Source organism: Megalops cyprinoides, chromosome 10 (assembly GCF_013368585.1).
Source record: "Megalops cyprinoides isolate fMegCyp1 chromosome 10, fMegCyp1.pri, whole genome shotgun sequence".
In the NCBI taxonomy this organism is placed as follows: Eukaryota; Metazoa; Chordata; class Actinopteri; order Elopiformes; family Megalopidae; genus Megalops; species Megalops cyprinoides.
This window is the reverse complement of record NC_050592.1, coordinates 17942031-17962667: the sequence shown is the minus strand read 5'-3', so window position 1 is coordinate 17962667 and position 20637 is coordinate 17942031. Positions and strand designations below refer to the sequence as shown.

The window sequence follows — 20637 nt, the reverse complement described above, 5'->3', positions numbered from 1 at the left end:
GAAGTTTACAAGGAAGGATGAAATGATTACAGAATCCACACAAATGTTGATGCTTTAATACAAACTGTCTCAGAATGAAAAGCTTAAACCATTACATACACACCAAGGTTTTCCAACTGTGATACATGACAGAGCTTGATATTTTTTAATCACTACTGTCCATAAAAAACTGGCACCGTTAAATGACCAGCTGTGTTTTATTTTTCTACAAAAATAATAAAGCTTGATTAATGTATAGAGTAAATTTTGGTCAATCGCTACATATGTTCAGCAGTTTTATTTTGAAACGACTACTTACAACAAACACATCTTGGTTAAGTATTACATGATTGCTATCATAAATAATGTGGTGCAGACCTGCCGAGGCAGCTTGTTTTTCATGAATAAAACCTCTGTGGAAAAATGAGTCAGTGCCGTCTCTTAAATTTCACCATTTTAAATACATAAAGACCATTTTTTTAAAATATACCGGCCAATATCCCAAACTGCCATTTTCAGCTCAAAGGTGGAGGAATGGCCCAACTTCATGACAGTATATGGTAAACAGATACACAGTGATGCCACAGTAAAGCTAAAGCAACAAATAAAATATAAAATACTGCAACTAAATGTAGAATTATCTGCTGCACTGCACTGAATGTTTAATTATAAATGCAATTATATGCAATTGCCTATTTTTCCTACATTTGTCTAGCCACCATTGATTCAAAAACAAGATTTAGGGGGATGCAACTTACTGCAGAGTTGTGGGTGTTGACAAAGGAAGGAGAAAAAGAGGACAAATAAAATGTGTGCTGGGTAAGGAGGAGCCAATCAGAGCAAAGGGGTAAGGTGAACACGGAAAACGCTTCACAGTTGCTGATTGGAGGCAAAATCCAGGCCTTGCGCAATTGTGCCTCGCAATCGGCAGCGACGGACTTCGGTCTCCAATCAGCCCCTCTGAAACGCGCCTTGATGCTTTGCCAGTACAGCTCACCCACGGAGAGAGAGAGAGAGGGGGTGGGGCTTCGTCAGGGGCGTGCAGGCTGATGAGAGACCTGTCAGTCGGAGGCGTACTGATCCCCCGAGGAGGGCAGGTTCAAGCGGCCGCCCGTCACGCTGGGCAGCAGGGACAGGTCGGGCAGGTTGCTCAGCCGAGATCGCAGCTCTTTCCTCACCTGCGACACTCGCGCCAACTTGTGCTTGTACTCCTGTAACACACAGCAGTGGGGTGTCCACGTGATACTCATAATTCATGTCCGGATGTACAGGGACCAAAGACATATCTGTACCCACAAGGCAAGCGCACACTTAGTAATATCATCCATATTCATAATCACAATCATATTCATATTTAAACCCACAAGGTAAAAGTAAGAAAATACTCATATCATAAATAATGCATGTTCATAATAGTCATATTCAAACTCCTGGAGCAAGTGCACAGCAGGGGGCCAACTTCATTCTATTAAACAATCCATCACTGCATCCCATTACCACACTATAATAAAAGCTGTTTCTAAGAAATCATCAGTGGTTTACATAAGAATTGATAATATTCATATCTAAATGAAGCATGAAATCATTTATAAGTTTCCTGAAAAAAAGGCAGTAAGAATTTGAGAATGAACCACAGGAAAGGGGGTTTATCCCTGTTTTATCTGAAATGATCTGGTGTGTACTTCCATGTTGTTGTGGAAAAGGAAAGTGATATAATGGACATACACAATTGAATATACTTATATATTTTGGGTCTAAAACTTACAGAGAGGCAGAAAAATACAAAAACTAGAATATTTTTTTCAATGTGATGACCACTGTATGATCCTATAGCACCTTTTGTGGTAGACATGTTTTAAATTTTCAGTGTCCAATTTTGCTTCTGTACTGATTTGAGTTTTTCACTTTCAAATTAAAAATAATTTGATTGCTTTGTTCATAGGGTTGTAAAAATTAATCGAATCAAACAACTAATTGGACTGAACATTTACATCTTACAATACACACATAATGTGCAAATACTTACATTCTTGTAAATGTGGCTACTATTGATCTAAGGTCAATTTCAAAGCAAAATACCTTTCTGTGTTCCTCTGTGGCCTTTTTAATTGTATACTCTTTTTACATTTTAAAGAGGAAAAATACCAACATGAATCATTACCCTCTAATATCTGCAAAAGATTTATGCATTGTTTTACTTAGTGGTAGGTGAAAGTTCTAATGTAACAAAGCCCTGCGTCCTATGCACATGCATTTTGTTACATTCGTTTAATGCATACAGTAACGAGGTGAATCTAGCGGTTTGGGCTCTGGCTGCAGATGCAGCAGCTTTCCAGACTCACAGCTGTGCTGATTAATCACATGACCGCGGGTGGACGGTTTACGCACTTCCAGTTTCTGCTCCTTCTCGGCCAGGCTGTCGCGCTGGCTCTGCAGGAACAAGGCGAGCGTGCGCGTCAGCTGTCTCCGGTCGTCGATCTCCGCCGCCAGCCGGCCGCTGTAGTCGGCCAGCAGCAGGCACGCCTCCTCCACCAGCCGCGACAGACGCTCCCCGGACTCCCTGTCTGCGCCGGACCCCCGGGGGAGGAAAGGGAAGGAGGCGTTAGATAAACATCCCCGGTCTGCCTCGGAAAGTGTCTGCACGGGGTCTGCTCCACGGGGAGCCTGCAGGAGAGCTCCTTTTTTATTCACCTTGCAGTTCTTCCGTGTTTACTTTTACTCAACGGAGCCTGGAGGCACACCTTTGTTTATGGGGCATGTGCATGGTGTCCCACAAGTCCTATACAATATTTGGTGTGAGTATTTTTTTTATTCTTTTTTTTGCTTCCAGCAGGAGGCATAAAATAAATTCATGCAATGCCCACTGAGTAATGAGAAGAAGAAATGAGAGCAGGTGCTGGAGAGGTGGTGTGATCTGGGATGTAGGTAGGTATGTAGGTAGGTAACATCCCTGCCATCAACCAATCATGTGTGACCTAGTTTGCATTCTTAAACCCCGCCCCATAAAAACATGACAGACACGGCAAAGAGGTATCTGGTCCCTCAGCAGTAAGGTACTATTAAAGGGTAAAGTGGGGCACAACAAAGCTTCTCAGTACTGCACTGAGTCTTACATTCTACAGAAAGTACTAAAAGCCTGCTATCCAGAAGTGTGGCAGAAATGTCTTTTGGATAGCTGGATAAGTGGGGAGGTGAGCAGGGTCTAAGAGCAGGAAAGCCTTATCTATTAAGGACTTTCTTGCCTGTGAGAGACCATGATTTTTACCCTTATTTTTCTTTAGTGAGGCTTTGCTTAGCTCTAGCTGTATCTGTAATTGCTTGTATCTTTTGAGTTGGTTGTCATTTCTCCCCACATCATGCTGCAAAACATCATGTTACTGATCCTGCCACTGCACTTTCTTCTGTACCGAAAACAACGGCAATGTTCTTGATAATTGTAACCAATGTCATTCATAAATATCATGAGAACACTAAATGTGTTTCATTTCTGATATTGGTAATGGGACTTACAGTACACTCTAGTCTGAGAGAAAAACAGGTGCTTCTTTGGTACTTCAGGCAAAAACACAAGAGTAAATATAAAACTGACAAACTGAAAATAAGCAGTTTTACTACTTCCCCATAAAAACATGTGATGTGTGTCTCAAGTGACATGGTAGAGCTTTAGCCAATTACAGATGAAAGAGAATATGCTGGACCTGACAAATTACAGTATTTTCAGTCTGACAGGGAATTAAGGGCAGAACAGTGCCCTCTGCTGGCGGATACTTGTGCTTACCAGTAATCCTGTTCAGCAACGCAGTGTCCAGAACCTCAGGGGGCAGGGAGGAAATGCGCTGCCGAACTGAGGCATCTCCAGATGCTGCATTCTCCAGCTCCTGCAGGGCCCGGATCAACTCCGACGTCTAGGTGAAAAATGAGATACACAATGTACAAAGGAAATGTGTTTTGTTTAGCTTGTCCTTGTAGCCAAACATTTTGTAATTCACCATTAAATCTTCTCTAAAACTCTATTGGCATATAGTGTCTTATTTCGTAAAACTTATTTAGCCTGAAATAATAAGAATGGGCCTAGTATTGAAATAGCAATTGAACAGGGCTGTGAGTGTAATGTGAAGTGTGCTATATTGGCCACAGCACCCCCCCCCCCCCCTGTGGCAATGCTTAGTACAGCTCAGTACCTGTGGGGGCTCCTCTGGTGAACTCTGACATGGAAAGTCACCATGGTCCAGCTGGATCTCCTCATAGGGGCGCTTTTTGGGCTTCTTATCACCATCTGCATCAGAGAGACATTCCAACTGAGCAAATAGCCCATATTATAATACCTCATCATACCACCCTCTTAGCACTAAAAAGCAAAGTCACAGAAATCGCAGCTGTAGTACAAGATGACAAGGGTGAATGGCAATGGTATGAAGTGGTTAGGGAACTAGACATTTAACCAGTAGACTGAATTAATCCTGGGTAAAACATTCCTATCATACAACTGAGTAAGGGACCATCAATCAAGACTGCACAAAATCATAATTCTCAATTGAAATATCTGTACATAATTAATATAAGGGCTTATGCCAAGCAAATACATATGGCAATATAAAATAGAAAGAGGGATGTTCTCGGTTTTAGAGTCTTGTTGACCTGGTCAGGCTTGGTCAGTACTTACGCAGGACTTGGGCCAGCTTGTCAAGCAGCTCATTTTCATACACCGCCCTCTCCTGCCAGATGGTCAGAACCCGGCCCAGCTGTTTCTTACAGTCCCCTTCACACTCACTACAGAGGGGAAAATCCTTCAAGCATTCATCTGGCTGATGCACAGTACATAATCCTCCCTCTATGCTCACATATGAAGACAAAGACACTCCTTACAGAGTGCTTTCCTCACAATTATGATTCGAAATGTATGGCTGGTTGGAGCTTTTAAAATAACAATGTTTTCTGTACAATAAATGCCCCGGCCTTAGCGACAAAGATTTATGAATACTAGATAAAGCAGCTACTTCAGATTCTCCAACACACATCACATTTTTTAGAGCCAATCATGTAAACTTTAGTGTTCTGGTTCCAGAACTCAGCATAGGCATATGGCCTTGCAATGCTTGGAGTAAGGAATATGAGTCCTAAGGGTGTTTATAGAATGATATGAAAAGGCTGTGAGAAGGGTATTTAAGGACTAGACATACTGGTAGAACTTTTAAAAATGAATAATCCACCTATCAAAATAAGACAACTATTAAAAATATAAATGAGTGGAACCGAAAGCATTGTGGGTCAGCAGGGCTAAAAGATTAATGAGTCGTCGGCACACTCACCTGGAGACATGCTTAAAGGCATCTACAATAACTGGTGCAAAGTCATCTGTGAACTCTGGCCCTTTCCTCTTGCTGTTCTGGATGACGTCATTGGCCAAGTACAGGAAAGTCAGCTTGCGTGACACCTTGGCTACAGAGACACACACACACAGCACTGCCATGAAAAAACGAACAGAAGGAAATCACAAACTTTGTGAAGGACACGTATGTGTGCATACATGTGTGTGCACGTGTACATATGCTTGTATCTGACATGATCCTCTCTAATTTCCATGGACAGTATGATTTGTTTTTTTCAATGGCACTCAGGCCAAATAATATTTAAGTGTAATTATTATTTAGTGTAATTATCTTAAATAATTAAGATATAAATAATTGACTTCCAGAACCTCAGACACCACGGGGATACCACGGGATATTTACTGTGATCATGGTCATATCCAGGTATCCATGCACAGAAACACAAGAAGATGGCAACCATGTGTACTGCCAAATCAATTAAAAAGGCAAAGCTGCAATTCGGCCTTTGTAACGGGTGAAACGTATGTACTGACAATATAGAAAATGACATTTTCAAAAGAGGGCCTTGTAAAAAGCATTCAGTGACCCAGATTAGATTTCAAACAATGCCTGTTCAGTGTGTCATTTCAAAAAAGATGCCATTTTACTCCCAACATTCCATGTCAGAGGATTACATACACATACACCAATTACAGATACTATTTCTAGACAGACATATAAACAAGATCACATTTCCCCTGGGTGAGTTAGATAAATATCCAATTGGGGATGTCTGTTCATCTCCCAGGAAGATCACCTTCCACACAAGATGCTTCATCTTCAAATTTACACGCCTATGTGGTGACAATCACTATGGTAACTTAGGGGCCCTGGTGAGATGGAATCTAAATGGATTCTAGCTCAAGTGTTCAGAAAGCCTCTGTGTGTCACTTAAAACACAGCCCACCCCTTGAGAGTGTACTGCTGTTTGTTTTGCGTTTCAGCTTTTTAGCTTCACACCCCAGGTTTTATGCTGGGATTGTAGATGTAATGGAGCTCCCCCTGAGAGCCCTTTTATGGTTTATTCTGTATGATGGTAATAAAGATGCATTATCTGTTTCTTAAGGTGGCACAGAAGTTGAAAAACTATATAATATCTGTACTTTTTGTTGCCTTCTTTTTAGCACAGCAAAGTCCATTACAGTAAGTCTAAAACAGTTATTAAATCTTAAAAATGTAAATCATCATTTCTCTCTGTGATTCTTCATGCCTTTTACTGTGCATGGTTTATATACAGTCAGTGGATAAAACTATGGTTATCATTGTTGTAGAGCCACCAAACACTATATTCTTAAGATTTTGGGAAAGGTTTTGGGACAATACATGTATATAATCAATAAATGCAGGTTTTAAAACAGTCATTCCCAATGTAAACAAAACACTTTCCACAGAACGATTTATATGAGTGTAAGGAATCCTCAAATATTGCATAACTGCATTATTTAGCTTGTGCTATCCGGACGTTAGTGTAAAGTGAAATCTACCTTTTAAAAGTTACTTCAGACTCTTCATTGTTTGACTGCGTTCCAATTCAGTATAAAACTTTAGGATAGCATCATTCTTATGCACAGCTTTCACACTTTCCAGTTCTGAGTTTTAATGATACTGCATTTATGACAACAAAATGGGGACTGTGCATGTGTCCTTAGTTCGGGATGCTGTAGGTTTCATGACTCAGCAACTTTTTAGTGAGGGCATGTCATATCCTGGTTAATGGCCATGGTTTAGAGAACAAATGTGCTTATATATAAAATTACACACTTCTACACACTTACATCATATGATTTTATTTGTAAGGTTTATAATGTAGTTTTCCCCCTAGTATTTCTATACCTCTTTGCAATCCGTGAGCATGGTTGACAGGGTTAGATATTATAGGCATAAACATTTCAGTTCTAGAAATCAAAGCTCCAATCATGAGTGACTTCACAACTTAATTTCTACTTCATCCAAAAATTTCAACATACAGTCCACATCACTGCATAGTAAATTGCATATGGAATACTGTGTAGAGGCTACACCTTTTAAGGTCAGTGTCTTTCTAAGGGATAGACTTACACCATTCAAAATGAAACATGACGTTGACAAGACTTTTAATGTACCTCTGTGTACACAAACTGCACATTGCAAATAAAGTGTATACATTAAACTGTTATTTTAAAAGGAATAGATATTTATTCATCTATCTTGTCCAGTGTGATTCATAAGAACATAAAGATGTAAACCTTGCAAAAAAGTGCACTCTAATGGAGACACATTTTCAGTTGTTTCAGAAGCTTTTCTTTAATTATGAATCGCATTATTAGTTTTTAATGTGTAATGCATCACTCTGTGATCTGTGAATATATTTTAATGTTGTAAGGAATTCTGTACTAACAACCAAGTGAAAACGAAGGGGACAAATTTCTGCATTGTGTGATTATTCTTTAATCTGTGAATAACTTTCACTGCTTCCTCCACAATTTGGATGTACTTCAACGTGCCGGTCGTGTTAACGGTTAGTACTGTTGACGTAAGATACCATGTCAACACACATCAGATAAAAAGGCTACAAAATAAAGCAGTTACGGCTGAAAAGAACACCACACATAATTATGCACTTAAAGGCTCTGGAAAATGCAGACGTACCATTTTAGAAACAGTCTGACATCATTGCTAAACAGCAGCACATCGTGTGGCTGTCCATCTGCATTTTCAACACAACCCACTGTATTTAATATATGCTATTTTATTTTATTATTGTTCAAGCACGTATTAACACTGAATAACATGCAGACAAATAATTCAGTTGCTTATATATGGACCGTCCCTTCAAGTATCACGTCATACAGACTGTTTAGGTATACAAAATAAATTACTATAGTGTGCTGTAATGGATTAACTATTATTGTTCATTGTCAATTGTCGTTGCAAATAGTTTCACTACTATGCTTGGTGGTTGACCACGGCTTAAAATACTTACGACCTCAAAATATAGAATCTACTTTGTCATGAAAACCTTTTGGTCAACACAGTTGCACAACATTGTTGGTAAGGCAGTTGCAGAAGTGGTGAGAGGAGATGGGGTCCGGAGGCGCTGCACGGTCAGCAGCATTGGACATCAACTCTCCCAACAGGGTCGCGCTGCGTAACGTGGCCCTCTCTCTACGTCACTTAAACGCCGTGTTCGATTTAGGCATCAAAATATAAGTTTTCATAAAAGGTTTTTAACTACCTTGGCACTGTGCACATTTGTCTCACGTTTTTTGGCAAATAAAAGGCAACTTCTAACGCTGCCGCAATGTCCCACAATCAGTCCAAAACCTTGCAACAGGAACGTTGTTTTCCTATGAGAATGTAAGAGGGACAACAATCAGCGCTACCAAAACAATTCGGTAGCTGGCTACTAAATGCTTTGAGCGATTAACTAGATTGTTGTGCTTTCTAACTGACTACAAAATGTCGTCTACAGCAGTGATATTACGAGGGACATTTACAGCTCGCTAGGATACAAACATCAGGTTGCTGTCCGAACTACTCTCTGCTCACACGCCATGGAGCTAAGCTAGCTATAGCTAGGGGTAGCTGGCTTGCAACAATACCACCTCGCACTCAAAACAAACTCTTAAAACGCACATAATGCTGCACGACAATGGCTGCCCATTTCATTCGTCAGAGTAACGCAGTCGACAACGCAAATGCAACCCACAACGTTACCTTTTTTCAGCTCGTTGTACCAAACCGTAACGATGGTTTTCGAGTGCTTTCTGTGGTGGATTAGCCATAACGACAATGTCTGAACGCTTTGCTGGGAATTGCTGAGCTCCGAGAGTTTCTTTTCTAAAGCGGCCTCGGAAAACGCCGACATTTTTTATGTGCAGCGATCTCGTTATTGTATTTTTTTATTGCATTAACCTCTTCAGACGCAAAACGGTAACGGTATCCACGCAGCCTGCAAGTTCACCCTGCAGCAAATTAAAAGCAGTCGCCCGAGCTTAACTGTGCGCTGTCGCCATCTAAAACGAAAAGGAAGAGGCAGAATCGAGCTCCCGAGAATCAGCGCAGAGATGAGGCTGCGCAGGGCTAGTTCAGGGCCGTGCGCGAACCCTTCCGTTAGGGTCACGCACGGTTACATAGTTGCGGCTTTGATCCACTTCTAGCTTGTAAACCTGAGCTGTGTTGCACTACGGAGAATTATAAAGCAGTGTTTTATTGCGTGCTAGAATTTACCCCTCATTTATCTGGCTCCGGGTTGAGTTTCTAACCTGTCGTTTTGGACTGGCAACAAAAACAGAGACTTGCAAGCGCGCTACCTGAGTCTTCATGTGGCATTTGGTAATTTTGGCTCGTAAAATGCGCCACGACCAAAATATCACCTCATTGTACTTTTGAAGTGAGTGTCTTATAATGAATTCAGTTGCACTGACAATGTCATAGTCATTAATTGAATTCATTCATTGTAAAGCACCAAAAATGACATTCAGTTTATCCTACATACCAAACAACAACGGAGAAACATACTGCACCGCGTAGGATCAAATGTTAGCTGTATTGTAATTAGTATACATTCAAACTAGGCATACATAGCTATATGCTCTTAGACTACTAAGAACCACTGCTGTAACACTTGTGCAAGTTTATTCAATATAGGCCTGCTCTTCCAAGACCGTAAGAAGTTGGAGACATGCTCATGACCAAAATGTCAAAAATTAATGTAAGTGACAGGGATGTTGGCAACCGAACCATGGTTTTACGGAAACACTTGCCTCATCACGTGCAGGAATCAATGCTTTATTAGTATTTAATATGGCTTAAAATCCTGTCTCATTAACCTTTGGTACAGCTAAAAACCAGTCTCCATCTAAGATACTTTTTGTCCCCATTACTATACTGCCAAGCTATAGATTTACATGCCTAAACTGTTAAGGATCTTGTATATCAGGTTGGTGTGGGCTGAAACGGTGAAGTTATCAAACTTCAAACCACTTATCAAACCACTAACTACATGAAGGACTGCAAGCCTCCTTTTTCGTTTGCCTTTTTGTTAGAAAGCAGTAACACCATGGTGAACCTTTGAATAAATGCTTTGTAAATTAAGACGATAGTTGCTACTAATTTAGCACATTTTTGAGAATATCACAACAGTGTCATTCCATGAGATATAAGACAAGTATAGTTTGCCAGACAAAAGCATTTATTTAATTTTAGATTTATTTATGTTAGATTTCAACTCAGGAAAAAAATGATTATTATTACCCCTGAAGTTCTAGCTGCTGAAAATCAAGCTGCAGAAATATTACATTGGTAACATTCAAATGGGAAAGTCTGAAAAATGAATAACATTGAATTGAAAGCCGGTTCAGGTCAAAACGTATAGATAATTTGTTAGAAATGATGTATCATATATACTTTTTGATAGGTGGGTCTTATGGTATGTAAATTGGGACGAGTGTTGTTCACTGGTAGATCTTCCGTTTGATGAGTTCAGTGGGAAAAAGTTGTCACTTCTTCCCTAAAATGCTATTTATACAGTTGTGTGATAGTTCAGAAAAGGAAAACAAACAAGCTTTTGAGTCTGCATGTGTTACCTATCAACAGCAGGAATCTTTGTGTATGATGTAATTTATTGGAAATTGTTGAAGTAAAAGTACATTTGTGCCATTTTTGTTGAAATAAAAGTACATTTGTGCCATTTTTGTTGAAGTAAAAGTACATTTGTGCCATTTTGGGAGGCGTGAATTTAATTTTGAGCTTCTTTCATGCATTTTGTAAGAAATACCCTATTTCGAACCCGCAACCCATGTGAATGTGAGATAATCAATGCAAATGTTATGAATGCACAATACAGTTTCAATAGCAACAGAAGTATTTATATTGTAATAACATGTTCTCTGTCCGAGCTTGGATGTTCCCTGTTATCTGAGATAAATTTAAATCCTGTCAAATTCACATTTGATTTCCAAACATTTTGACATGTTGACTACTGTACCTGCATTCAGAATTGTGGTTTATTCAGACACATATGACACATTCACTGTGGATCCTGTGTGGTTTTTGAAACCTTTTAGTTGAAATCTCAAAATTTGTGGTTGACTCAAAAAGCATATCCTGTTTTGCTTGTGTTTTGAAACTGTAACGCCAGAGCCAGGGGTTCTGGAGGACAGAAGTATATGTGGAGATGGGGTTTGAGAATATGTGTTTGATTGTATTCGGGCATTGATAACACAAATGTTAAATTCATTGGAAAAAAATGTAATGAGTGTTGTCACAGGTGTACATTAAATATCCTGTTCCTGATAAGTGTTGATAAGCTTTTTACATTACATTATTGGCATTTAGCAGACACTCTTATCCAGAGCAACTTACATCAGTTACAGTTTTTTTACAATGCTATCCATTTATGCAGCTGGATATTTACTGAGGCAATTTTGGGTTAAGTACCTTGCCCAAGGGTACAACAGCAGTGCCCCAGCAGGGAATCACACCGGCAACCTTTCAGTTACAAGTCCTGCTCCTTAACCAGTATGCTACACTGCTGCCCCTAGCTTTGAAGGTCAAAGGTCATGGCACATGATGTAAGTCCATGCATGACTTGTGCAAGTGTATAATTGTAGGGGCATTTTTAAAGTGCAGAAAAAGAAGTTAACATTTTGCAGCCTATCTTTTGACACAGAACCAAAATAATAAAAACAATATTGTAATGTACCAGAACACACATTTACATATCAGTTACTCTGGAAACACGGCCTTGTTGAATTAATGTTAGCTTTTGGTGGATGTGGTGGGTGACCACCAATCTCTTTAAACGATTTTCTTTTTCACATTTTGGGCAATACTGTCCTGCTTTATGCATTAAGATCATTTGACAAAAAAACAGGATTGGACTGTAAAAAATGGACTTGAATGGAGTGGAATTTTAGTTTATGATTTACACTGCCCTGTGGAACAATCACATATATTCAAGTGATTGCATGCATGAGGTCCCAGACTGAGCTGCTAGTAGACAACAGACAACACTTTGGATTGGCCTTAAAAATAAACATAATTCGTTTATCCCAAATGCCCACATATGCCATGATTTATCTTTGTGTATACACATATACCTTTTTACAAATGAGTATTATGCCAAATGAGTTACAAGAACAAATAAGACAGGCTAGACTGGCGCCTAGACTGGACATATTCATTAAACTGTAATTTTCTCTGTGTGCCTCACTGATGTAGCATGGATGTGAAATTCTAAAAAGACCTGGAACATATATCGCAATGAAAAAATTCAAAACGTATCCTGAATACAGTAGGTGCATTTTGGTGCCACTAGCGCTTGCCATAGTTTTCTGCTGTGCAATTATACTTTTAATTGGTGACATGGATACCCACCGAAAATGTGTGGCAGCGAGACTATGGAAATTACCTCTGTCTGCAGTTTGTTAGAAGTCAAAGAACTCATTATGGCTCATGAGCCCAGACGGAATGCCTTGCCTGGATCAGGACCAATGTTTTGCTACCCGGACTTTACTGCTTTTTTCCCCCAACCACAGCATGATAAATCAGCTTTCTAATGGAATAATCATGACTTGCTAGAACAGCTATTTCCTCAGTGTTCTTCTTCATGAGTGCACAGTCTATTGCTAAAGAAATAAATGGTTAATATAAATGGTCATGAAAGACAATTAGCTGGCCCTCTTGGTGTACTGCACAGATCTATGTTCTAGACCTTCTCCACATGAAGGTGCCAAGAAATTCCCTACTTTGTGCTCAAGAAGAGAACAGCATGTGCTGCCTTGACGTCTGGTCTGGTCTGGACTTAGGGCTGTGGTTAATTAACACAATTACATACGGACATGTCACAAATGGGAAGTACACTAATTTTCCAGAAGAGGGCAGTCAAACTATGCCCCATAAAGTCAAAAAACACCATCCCATTAGGCCTATTTAGACAACAAACAAACATACAGAAAAAGGACTGCCTTAAGAGGTTAACTGATGATTTATCTTTGAGGCAAAATGAAGCACATGGCCAGTCTTTCATGAAATGTGGGACCTTTCGCCCAAATGATCATTGAAGTTTTCAGCTTGAACTACAGCTGGTGCATATGCATATGCTGCAGGTTCCTCTGTTGCACAAAGTCTTAGGACATAGCGGTCGAGGAGTTAAAGGTCTTTTTCTTTTCTAAAACTAAAATCAATTCAATTTAGAAGTGTGTGCATTTTTTCATTATGCATGGGGCATGCTTGACCTTAGGACCTCTTGCTCTTGACTTTGAGAAACTTTAGTTCATTTCAAGGGCAATCCAGCTGCGGTGATTGTCACAGTCAAGGGTGACATCTCACATGACCATTACACATCCTGCCCAGTTGTTGCCCCCAATGTGTACTATTTATTCATAGCACATAGCACACACTATTTATACAGGTACAGTGGAAGCATTAAGATTGCTATTCGCTAATCATTAGCAGATGACCACAGAGAGGGTGACTTATATAGCTTGCATTCTTAGCTGATGTTTGTTGTGTGGATGTTTTGACAAGATGGTGGCATTGATTGGTCCATGTTGTCTGGCAAAGAAAAGGTCCAAGCTTCCTTGCTTCAGGGGTGTAAGGGTGTGAGCAAGGGACATTTTTGGTGAGGTTTGATTTGATGAAGAGGAAGGGCAGTAAATACCAAACAACAGAACAACTAATGTGTGCATCTGTTGTATTCCTTTGATTCCACAGTTTCAGTGTTTCATAATGGCATAATAAACATGCTGAGACAGTGCTGAGAGACATTTATCCTGTGCTTATTTCAGTTCAGTGTCTACACTGAACAGGAAAGCCCTGATTATGGGCAAATGCATGAAAGAGTTCTCCTCTTTTAGAAAGCACGGGATCTGTGCATGAGTAAAAAACAAACTGTATACTCTCACTGGACCTTGCTCTTTCCTTAATTGCATGTTTGCAGAAAACCAGAAACGGCTAAAGTTTTGAAATATTTGTGACTCCTGAAATCAGACCTCACATCAGTTGAGATCCAAAGCCCTCATTATTACTCCAAACAATCACTTTTCCAAAGTGATTAGGGATTCAATTATGCCTGAACACAATGGTAGAAGAAAAGAATCACAAGAAAGGCTGGGGTTAATAATTTTATTAAATCCCATGTTTACACATTGCCTCCAGCACATTACTGGCTGAAAAGCCAGGATGACAGAGTGTGTTGTGGGACATGGCTGGACTATAGTTGTCAGGGCCAGTGGAGTGTCTAGTGTCCCTTCTTAGTAGCACTGACTACTTTTGAAAATAGCTATTTGCCTGCCTGGGTTTATGTTTCTGCAATGAGTATTGATCCCTCTTCCTCCTGGTTTATAAATACTGATTCCTCTCCGTTCTGGAGCATGAGCACCACCGCCCCTCCTAGTAGGGTCAGTTATGTCCCTGCGCCCCTCAGGGAGGAGCATGCAAACCCATGCCAGACTGGCCTCTCATGACTAAGGAAAGGAAGCAACTTCCATGGAAAACTTATTTTCACATTAATTCATGAAATCTGTACAAGGCCCTGCATAAGAGTGCCCTCAGGCCCATGACAACAAAAACTTGCCCTAAACTGGAGCTTACTCTCCCTCAGATTACCTCATCACTCGAGACCCTCTGTGATCCTTCCTCCTCAAGTTCAGGTACATGTCTGTATGTATTCAAATTCTGAGGGTGAAGGAGATAGATTCAGAATTTTATCCACACTGACACAGCCTAAGGAAAATTCAATAAAATAAAATGTATTTTTGTTCATGCTGTGAACTAATTAATTCAGATCAGTTGCCAGAACTAGTTCATGTTGTTCTAATCATCCCCAGTTAAACCAGCTAAATAAATGCCCTTGCTTCACAGCCTCCTTTGTTGTATGCTGTGATTTGTGGCACAAAATGGCAGCTTGTGCATTACCTAAGTTGAAGCTGTACCTTGGTGGAGCTGTCTTTCTCTTTAAGGTGCTTTTAGGTCCTTGAAATGTGATAAATACAGTATAATGAAATAATAACATCAATTATTGTTATTTTAACCCTGCCATAGAGAGCTGTATCATAAGAAACCCACACTAAATCAAATCATTACATTGGCATGGACACACAGTTTCCTTCCAAGGTATGAAACTACAGCTTTTAGAGCTCTGCATGTAATTGCTCTAGATTTATGGGAGACATACAAGCTGATGGCAGCTGGAAAAAAAAACCTTTTGTGGGCAGGTCAGATTGCCAGGGTGGAGGTGCAGTGTTTTACAGGACTGAAAAAGAAATTATTCAACAGCACACATATGCCTGAAACAGAAGTGAAAACATTTTAAAGGTTTTTATTAAGCATGTGTATGTGTGCGTATGTGTGCAAATCTGTGTTTGTACATCTAAGTGTGTGAATGTGCATGTGTGTGAGTACATGTGCATTGTAGACTCCAACCTGGAGCACACTGATCATTAAAAGAGCAGGTAGTCGTGTGGATTGTATGTGCTCACAGTGCTGGTCTCACATTAATGGCCACTACATGCCACTGAGGTACTGGATGCTCTCTGTCTGTTTTACTTCGAGTATATGTGACATATACAGTCATTCTGCCAGAAATGAACCAAATAAAACAACACAAAGGAGTACATTCACAGCCATTTTTCTGATTGCTTTGTAAGAGCTTTTTATTGCAACAACTGTATACATACTGTTTTAAAGTGGTGGGTACAGAAGCAAGAAGAGTTCACTGTCAAGATGAATTCTTTGTCCAAACCCCACATTGACCTAACATGGCACTGACAGCAACGGGTGAGATCAGCTTGTATAAGTTTGGGAAATGGAGTTTTCTGTTTATTTTTTTGGTTTTTGTATTTTTTTTTTTTTTGTAGAGAAGTGCAATGGAATCGAAGGCTTCCTAAGGCTTCACATGAGTGCAAGGAGAGTGAACTGAGTACATCGTCCTAAACGTGTTTCAAGTCCATGCAGAGTAAAAACACAAAATGTAACCAAAGCAAAAATTTGTTTTTTTTTTTTTGAACGTTAAAATCAAACATAGAACCTCCCTTTATCTCTAGCATTAGCGAAATGTCTGTAAATATCTCTTGTTTAACCATGCATGGCTTGTTTTTTCTCTTTAAATTACAATTCACAGAATAACACTGCTATTTTGTAGCCTATTTTACACTATTCTACACAAAATACAAACAAAACACATTGAAAAAGAAACAACAAAAATAAAACACAACAGAGTGACATTTACATAATATTACAGTATTTGTCCTTTTTGCATCTAAATTCTTGTTTTAACTTTACATTTTTCTTGTTTTCATTTTACAATTCTCGTCTGAGAAAAATGGTATTGAAGACACTGACTTTCTTACTCATTACTTTTGTATTTATTAATACTCTTACTATTTTTATTCAATAGAAATCTCATGCTACAAATGGTGAATAAGGTGCTGGATAGTACATACTATACTATCAGTACTATCAGAACAGTACTATCCTCCATGAAAATAAAAAAAGCAAAAAGAATGAATGTAGTGCCATTTGAGTTTAGCGAAGTGACTTTTCCGTTTATCTCAAGTGTTGTGCAGTCAAGAGTGTGAATAAATCTTCACGATAAATAATTCCAAAAAAAGTTTAGCAAAACCATTCTTGTCAGGAAAAAAACAACCAATAAAGGCTACTTTGAGATTTTGTTCCTTGACCAACTAGAAAAACAATGTAAAACAGAATACTTTTAACTCTGTGGCATTAGAAAAGAAAAAAGAGAAAACTCACAGCTGTTGAATGACCTGTTGGTTATTCTGACTGTATCTGAGACTGATAGCTTGACCTGTAGGAGCTGCCCAGCTCTCAGACAGTCCTTATATTATAGAAGATTAGAAGATTACATCCACTTCAATTTCTCCCTGAACATGGCTGAATAAATAGAGAAAGGCACTCGGTCATCTAAAGCCCTTCAAAGCTCATTATTAGTTTCTAATAAAAAAAAGTTTTTTAAATGCTCCTGACATTGTTTGAATACTCAAGGGTTTTTTCATCTTTTCCACACAGTGGGAGAAGCAAAGGCTCTTCCCCAACACTCTTCCCTCCAGTCCCTATGTTTTTGGGCCCAATACAGATTTGACCTTTGACACAACTGCTAAATGAAGGTCACAAACTTTAGCAGCCAACACAGCTTGCTCAGCAACACTATCATTCAATTTGGGTCAGTGACTGTACAGAAACGTCAAAGGTCATGTAAGTTTGAAGGACAAACATCCTGTTTGCAGCATGAAAGACATCAATCTTGAGCAAGTCATGCATTGTGGTCCAGTTTTGCCCCAATGCTTTGTCTGGCTCCTCCCACACTTATCCCCGATTGGCAGGTCACACATGATCCAATTAATGACACATACTCTCAAGGCTGGAGGCACCCACCATTATGCACTCAAATCTAATCAGAAAGTATTGGTGTCTTATAACCCTGACACTATGTGACTGAACTCCAAGCCATACTGTCTACGACAAAACAAAATGCAAAGAACAAAAAAGGGGTCAGAAATGTGGATGTGAGCTTAAGGTAAAAAAAGGATACTGTATCGTTATTACACAATATGACAGGGACAGACCCACTGACAGCAGATGATACACTTACATGCACACTATTTTAAGCCATTTTGCCAGCAGTCAAGACAGTTTACAAATGCAGTATGTGGTTGACACAGTAATGTGAAGCATCTGTTGGAGTCTCTTGAATATACAATTTAAAGCATGGCGGTACAGCATGTTGGATTTCTGTTTCACTGTCTACCTTTTGGGGGTGGGGGTTTACACAACTGTCACTGCTGCTGAAGGTGATTAGAATGCTGTGGCTGTGCAGCTTTCGTACGATTAACATTCCCACTGGCCTATCTGCTCATAATCTCATTCATGCTCTGCAGTGTAGCACTGTGAGTCAACATTTAACCACACACAACCCTTGTGATGGAGATATTTATCTGACCCACCTATATCTTTAAATATATTTGTGCTTTTTCTGTTTCAATACTCTCTTCCAACACAGAACACAACCCGGGGAGGAGAGGGGGTATAAAATAAATCTACAGTCTAAAAAAAATCTAAAAAAAAAATCAAGGCTTTGCCTTTGTCCTTCTGTTTTGCCCTTCATATGCATTACTTCTGAAACAAAATGTCTCTTCAGCTTTCAGTTAAAATTCATCCCTTTAAAAGCTTTCCAGTAGGACATCCTAAAGACATCCAACCCTCCCTATCCACCTCATTTCTGACAGACTTTGATTATACTTTGCAATGGTTTGCATTACATAACACAGTGATCTGTGCGTATACCAGATACAACAATCTTTAAAAACAGCCACTCTGTCATCATATTAAAATGTGCTATTGTTGAGCTGGTGAGTTCAGATGAGATGCAGATCTCTAGTGCATTCTGAATTTACAGTAGGTGTCTGTCTGTCAGGTCAGGGCACATATCTGACTTGTTCTTCATATTCCTGTCTCTATTCTAACTTCCACATCTCCATCTAACGAGGGTATTCAAACTCTGAGCACTTGATTTATAGTATTATAGCACTACACTGTTTGCACAAATAGCATACAGATATGCATTACCAGGACAATGCAGTTCCAATCTGAATTTAGGCCCAAATGGTCACAACACTTAAACAAAATGGTTTTTACATGAACCAAAATAGATTCAAAAGAGGTGGGTGATGATTCTGTTCTCTCAGAACACAATGCCAACATTTAAATAGTTTCAGTAAAACAGTGAAAACTTGGAGGCCACAGTGAGCACTACTCACTATGGTAAAGCACATGTAGTACCCCTTTACATTGAGAGATTCACAGGGTTGTGCTGTGTTCATAATCCTGTTTGGGTCACATGGTCACTGTCATGTGACTCTGACAGGAACTGATACATTAGAGGGGTGCGGGGACACCTTGCAACATGGCACCCAAGCTTAAACGAAAACTTAACGATACCAATTCAATAAGGAGCGACACATTGAAAACACTCTCCAATTCATCTCTTGGGCACCAACTAATAAAGAGGTTAGAGCACTGGACTCTTGGTCCAGGTTCACATCCTGAGTGGGACACTGTAATTGCTACAATGAAATCTCTGCCTACATCGCTAGCATCGTTTCTACCTTTCGTGACCCACTGAACCTTACCTACACCCCTCCCCTCCAGGCATTAACAGGCCTTTCACTGTCCTTGTTCTCTCCGTTTGTGTTACACCCGGACAAAGTGGATGAAAAAAATGACAATGACACCACTGGCCACAGTGACGCAGAGAATCGTGAAAAGACTGGATGAAGATGGGGTGGAGCATTCTGGAGTGTGTGCGGCTCAGGCGACGAGAGATTGAGAAGGGGGTGGGGGGACAAGGGAGGGGGGGGCTTCCCGGGTGGCTCTGTGCGTCGATGGACCTGTCTCCCCCTCACACCTGCATTTCAGAGCCGCTCATGAGACCCAGCGCTTGGGCCTCCTCAGGAGTCAGACCGCTCTTCAGTGTTCTCCTCACTGTAGGCAGAGAGAAAATTTCATCATCATCATCATCATCATCATTATTACTATAACCACTTACATGTTTACATGTTTTTTCTAATGGTAGAATTTTCACTTCATATCATCAACACTTCATATTAACCAGACAATTTACCCAATATAATTATATATTGCATTCTAACTACTGTGTAATTGCTACGTATCTGGTTACAATGTAAAAAGTAACATTAGTTTTTGGTTTTGCAAATTACGAAGATTATCTGAATAATCCAAGCCTCAACCTTACCTCAACCCTAAATCTAACCCCAAACCCATCCTTAAACCTTTTTGTAATTACAACAATGAGTGGGTGTAGAGCAGTTACACAGTAATTTAAGTACAGTGTAATTACATAGGCAAATTGTCTTTATATAAAGTAAAGCCTGCATTTCCTTTCCAAAGCCAGCATGAAGTAATAACCATTTAAAGCCACCGGCTTGTCTCGTGCCATATGGTCAGTTCTGCTGCCCAACAAGGAAAAGTGACTATTGAGGAAAAAGGAGAAAATACTTCACAATGACTTTGGCACTGAAGATGACGGTCATACATAGTATGAAAAAAATATCATGATAAAATTTAAACTTTGGGCCATTTGTGTTGTTGGTAATGATAATAACATGTGGAGAATGTATTTAGTTCCAAATATTGGCCCCTCACAGCCTGGCAAAGACTGAGAGACAGCAGGTGATATTTGTGTGAAATGAACGTCGGAATATATAGTTCTATTTAATAAAATCACAAAGCTTTGGATCAGGGTGGATGGAGTTTTGTGCAGTGAGCT

The 20637-nt window shown here is 39.7% G+C and overlaps 2 protein-coding genes across 2 annotated transcripts in view; both read right to left on the bottom strand.

Moving 5' to 3' along the window:
* Positions 1-326: 326 nt before the first annotated feature.
* LOC118784729 (regulation of nuclear pre-mRNA domain-containing protein 1A-like) lies at positions 327-9408 on the bottom strand. Its single transcript, XM_036539123.1, has 7 exons — positions 9045-9408; positions 5289-5418; positions 4643-4749; positions 4161-4255; positions 3758-3884; positions 2368-2543; positions 327-1190 (listed from the first exon to the last, which is right to left on the bottom strand). The coding sequence occupies exons 1-7, from the start codon at positions 9193-9195 to the stop codon at positions 1041-1043; spliced, it is 936 nt and encodes a 311-aa protein (XP_036395016.1). The 5' UTR covers positions 9196-9408; the 3' UTR covers positions 327-1040.
* Positions 9409-16841: 7433 nt separating this feature from the next.
* Positions 16842-20637, bottom strand: part of fhod3b (formin homology 2 domain containing 3b) — a 179264-nt gene continuing 175468 nt past the window's right edge. The window contains exon 28 of the mRNA XM_036538550.1: positions 16842-19832. Coding sequence (XP_036394443.1) covers positions 19750-19832 — 83 coding nt within the window. The 3' untranslated portion in view covers positions 16842-19749. The remainder of the gene's footprint in view (positions 19833-20637) is intronic.

Excerpts from the sequence above, each read along its gene's own strand:
- LOC118784729 (XM_036539123.1), bottom strand. The coding sequence starts at position 9,195 with ATGTCGGCGTTTTCCGAGGCCGCTTTAGAAAAGAAACTCTCGGAGCTC. Across the intron at positions 4,750-5,288 it reads GCCTTTAAGCATGTCTCCAG|TGAGTGTGAAGGGGACTGTA; the intron begins GTGAGTGTGCCG and ends TCCCCTCTGTAG. Across the intron at positions 2,544-3,757 it reads GTTGCTGAACAGGATTACTG|ACAGGGAGTCCGGGGAGCGT; the intron begins GTAAGCACAAGT and ends GGTCCGGCGCAG.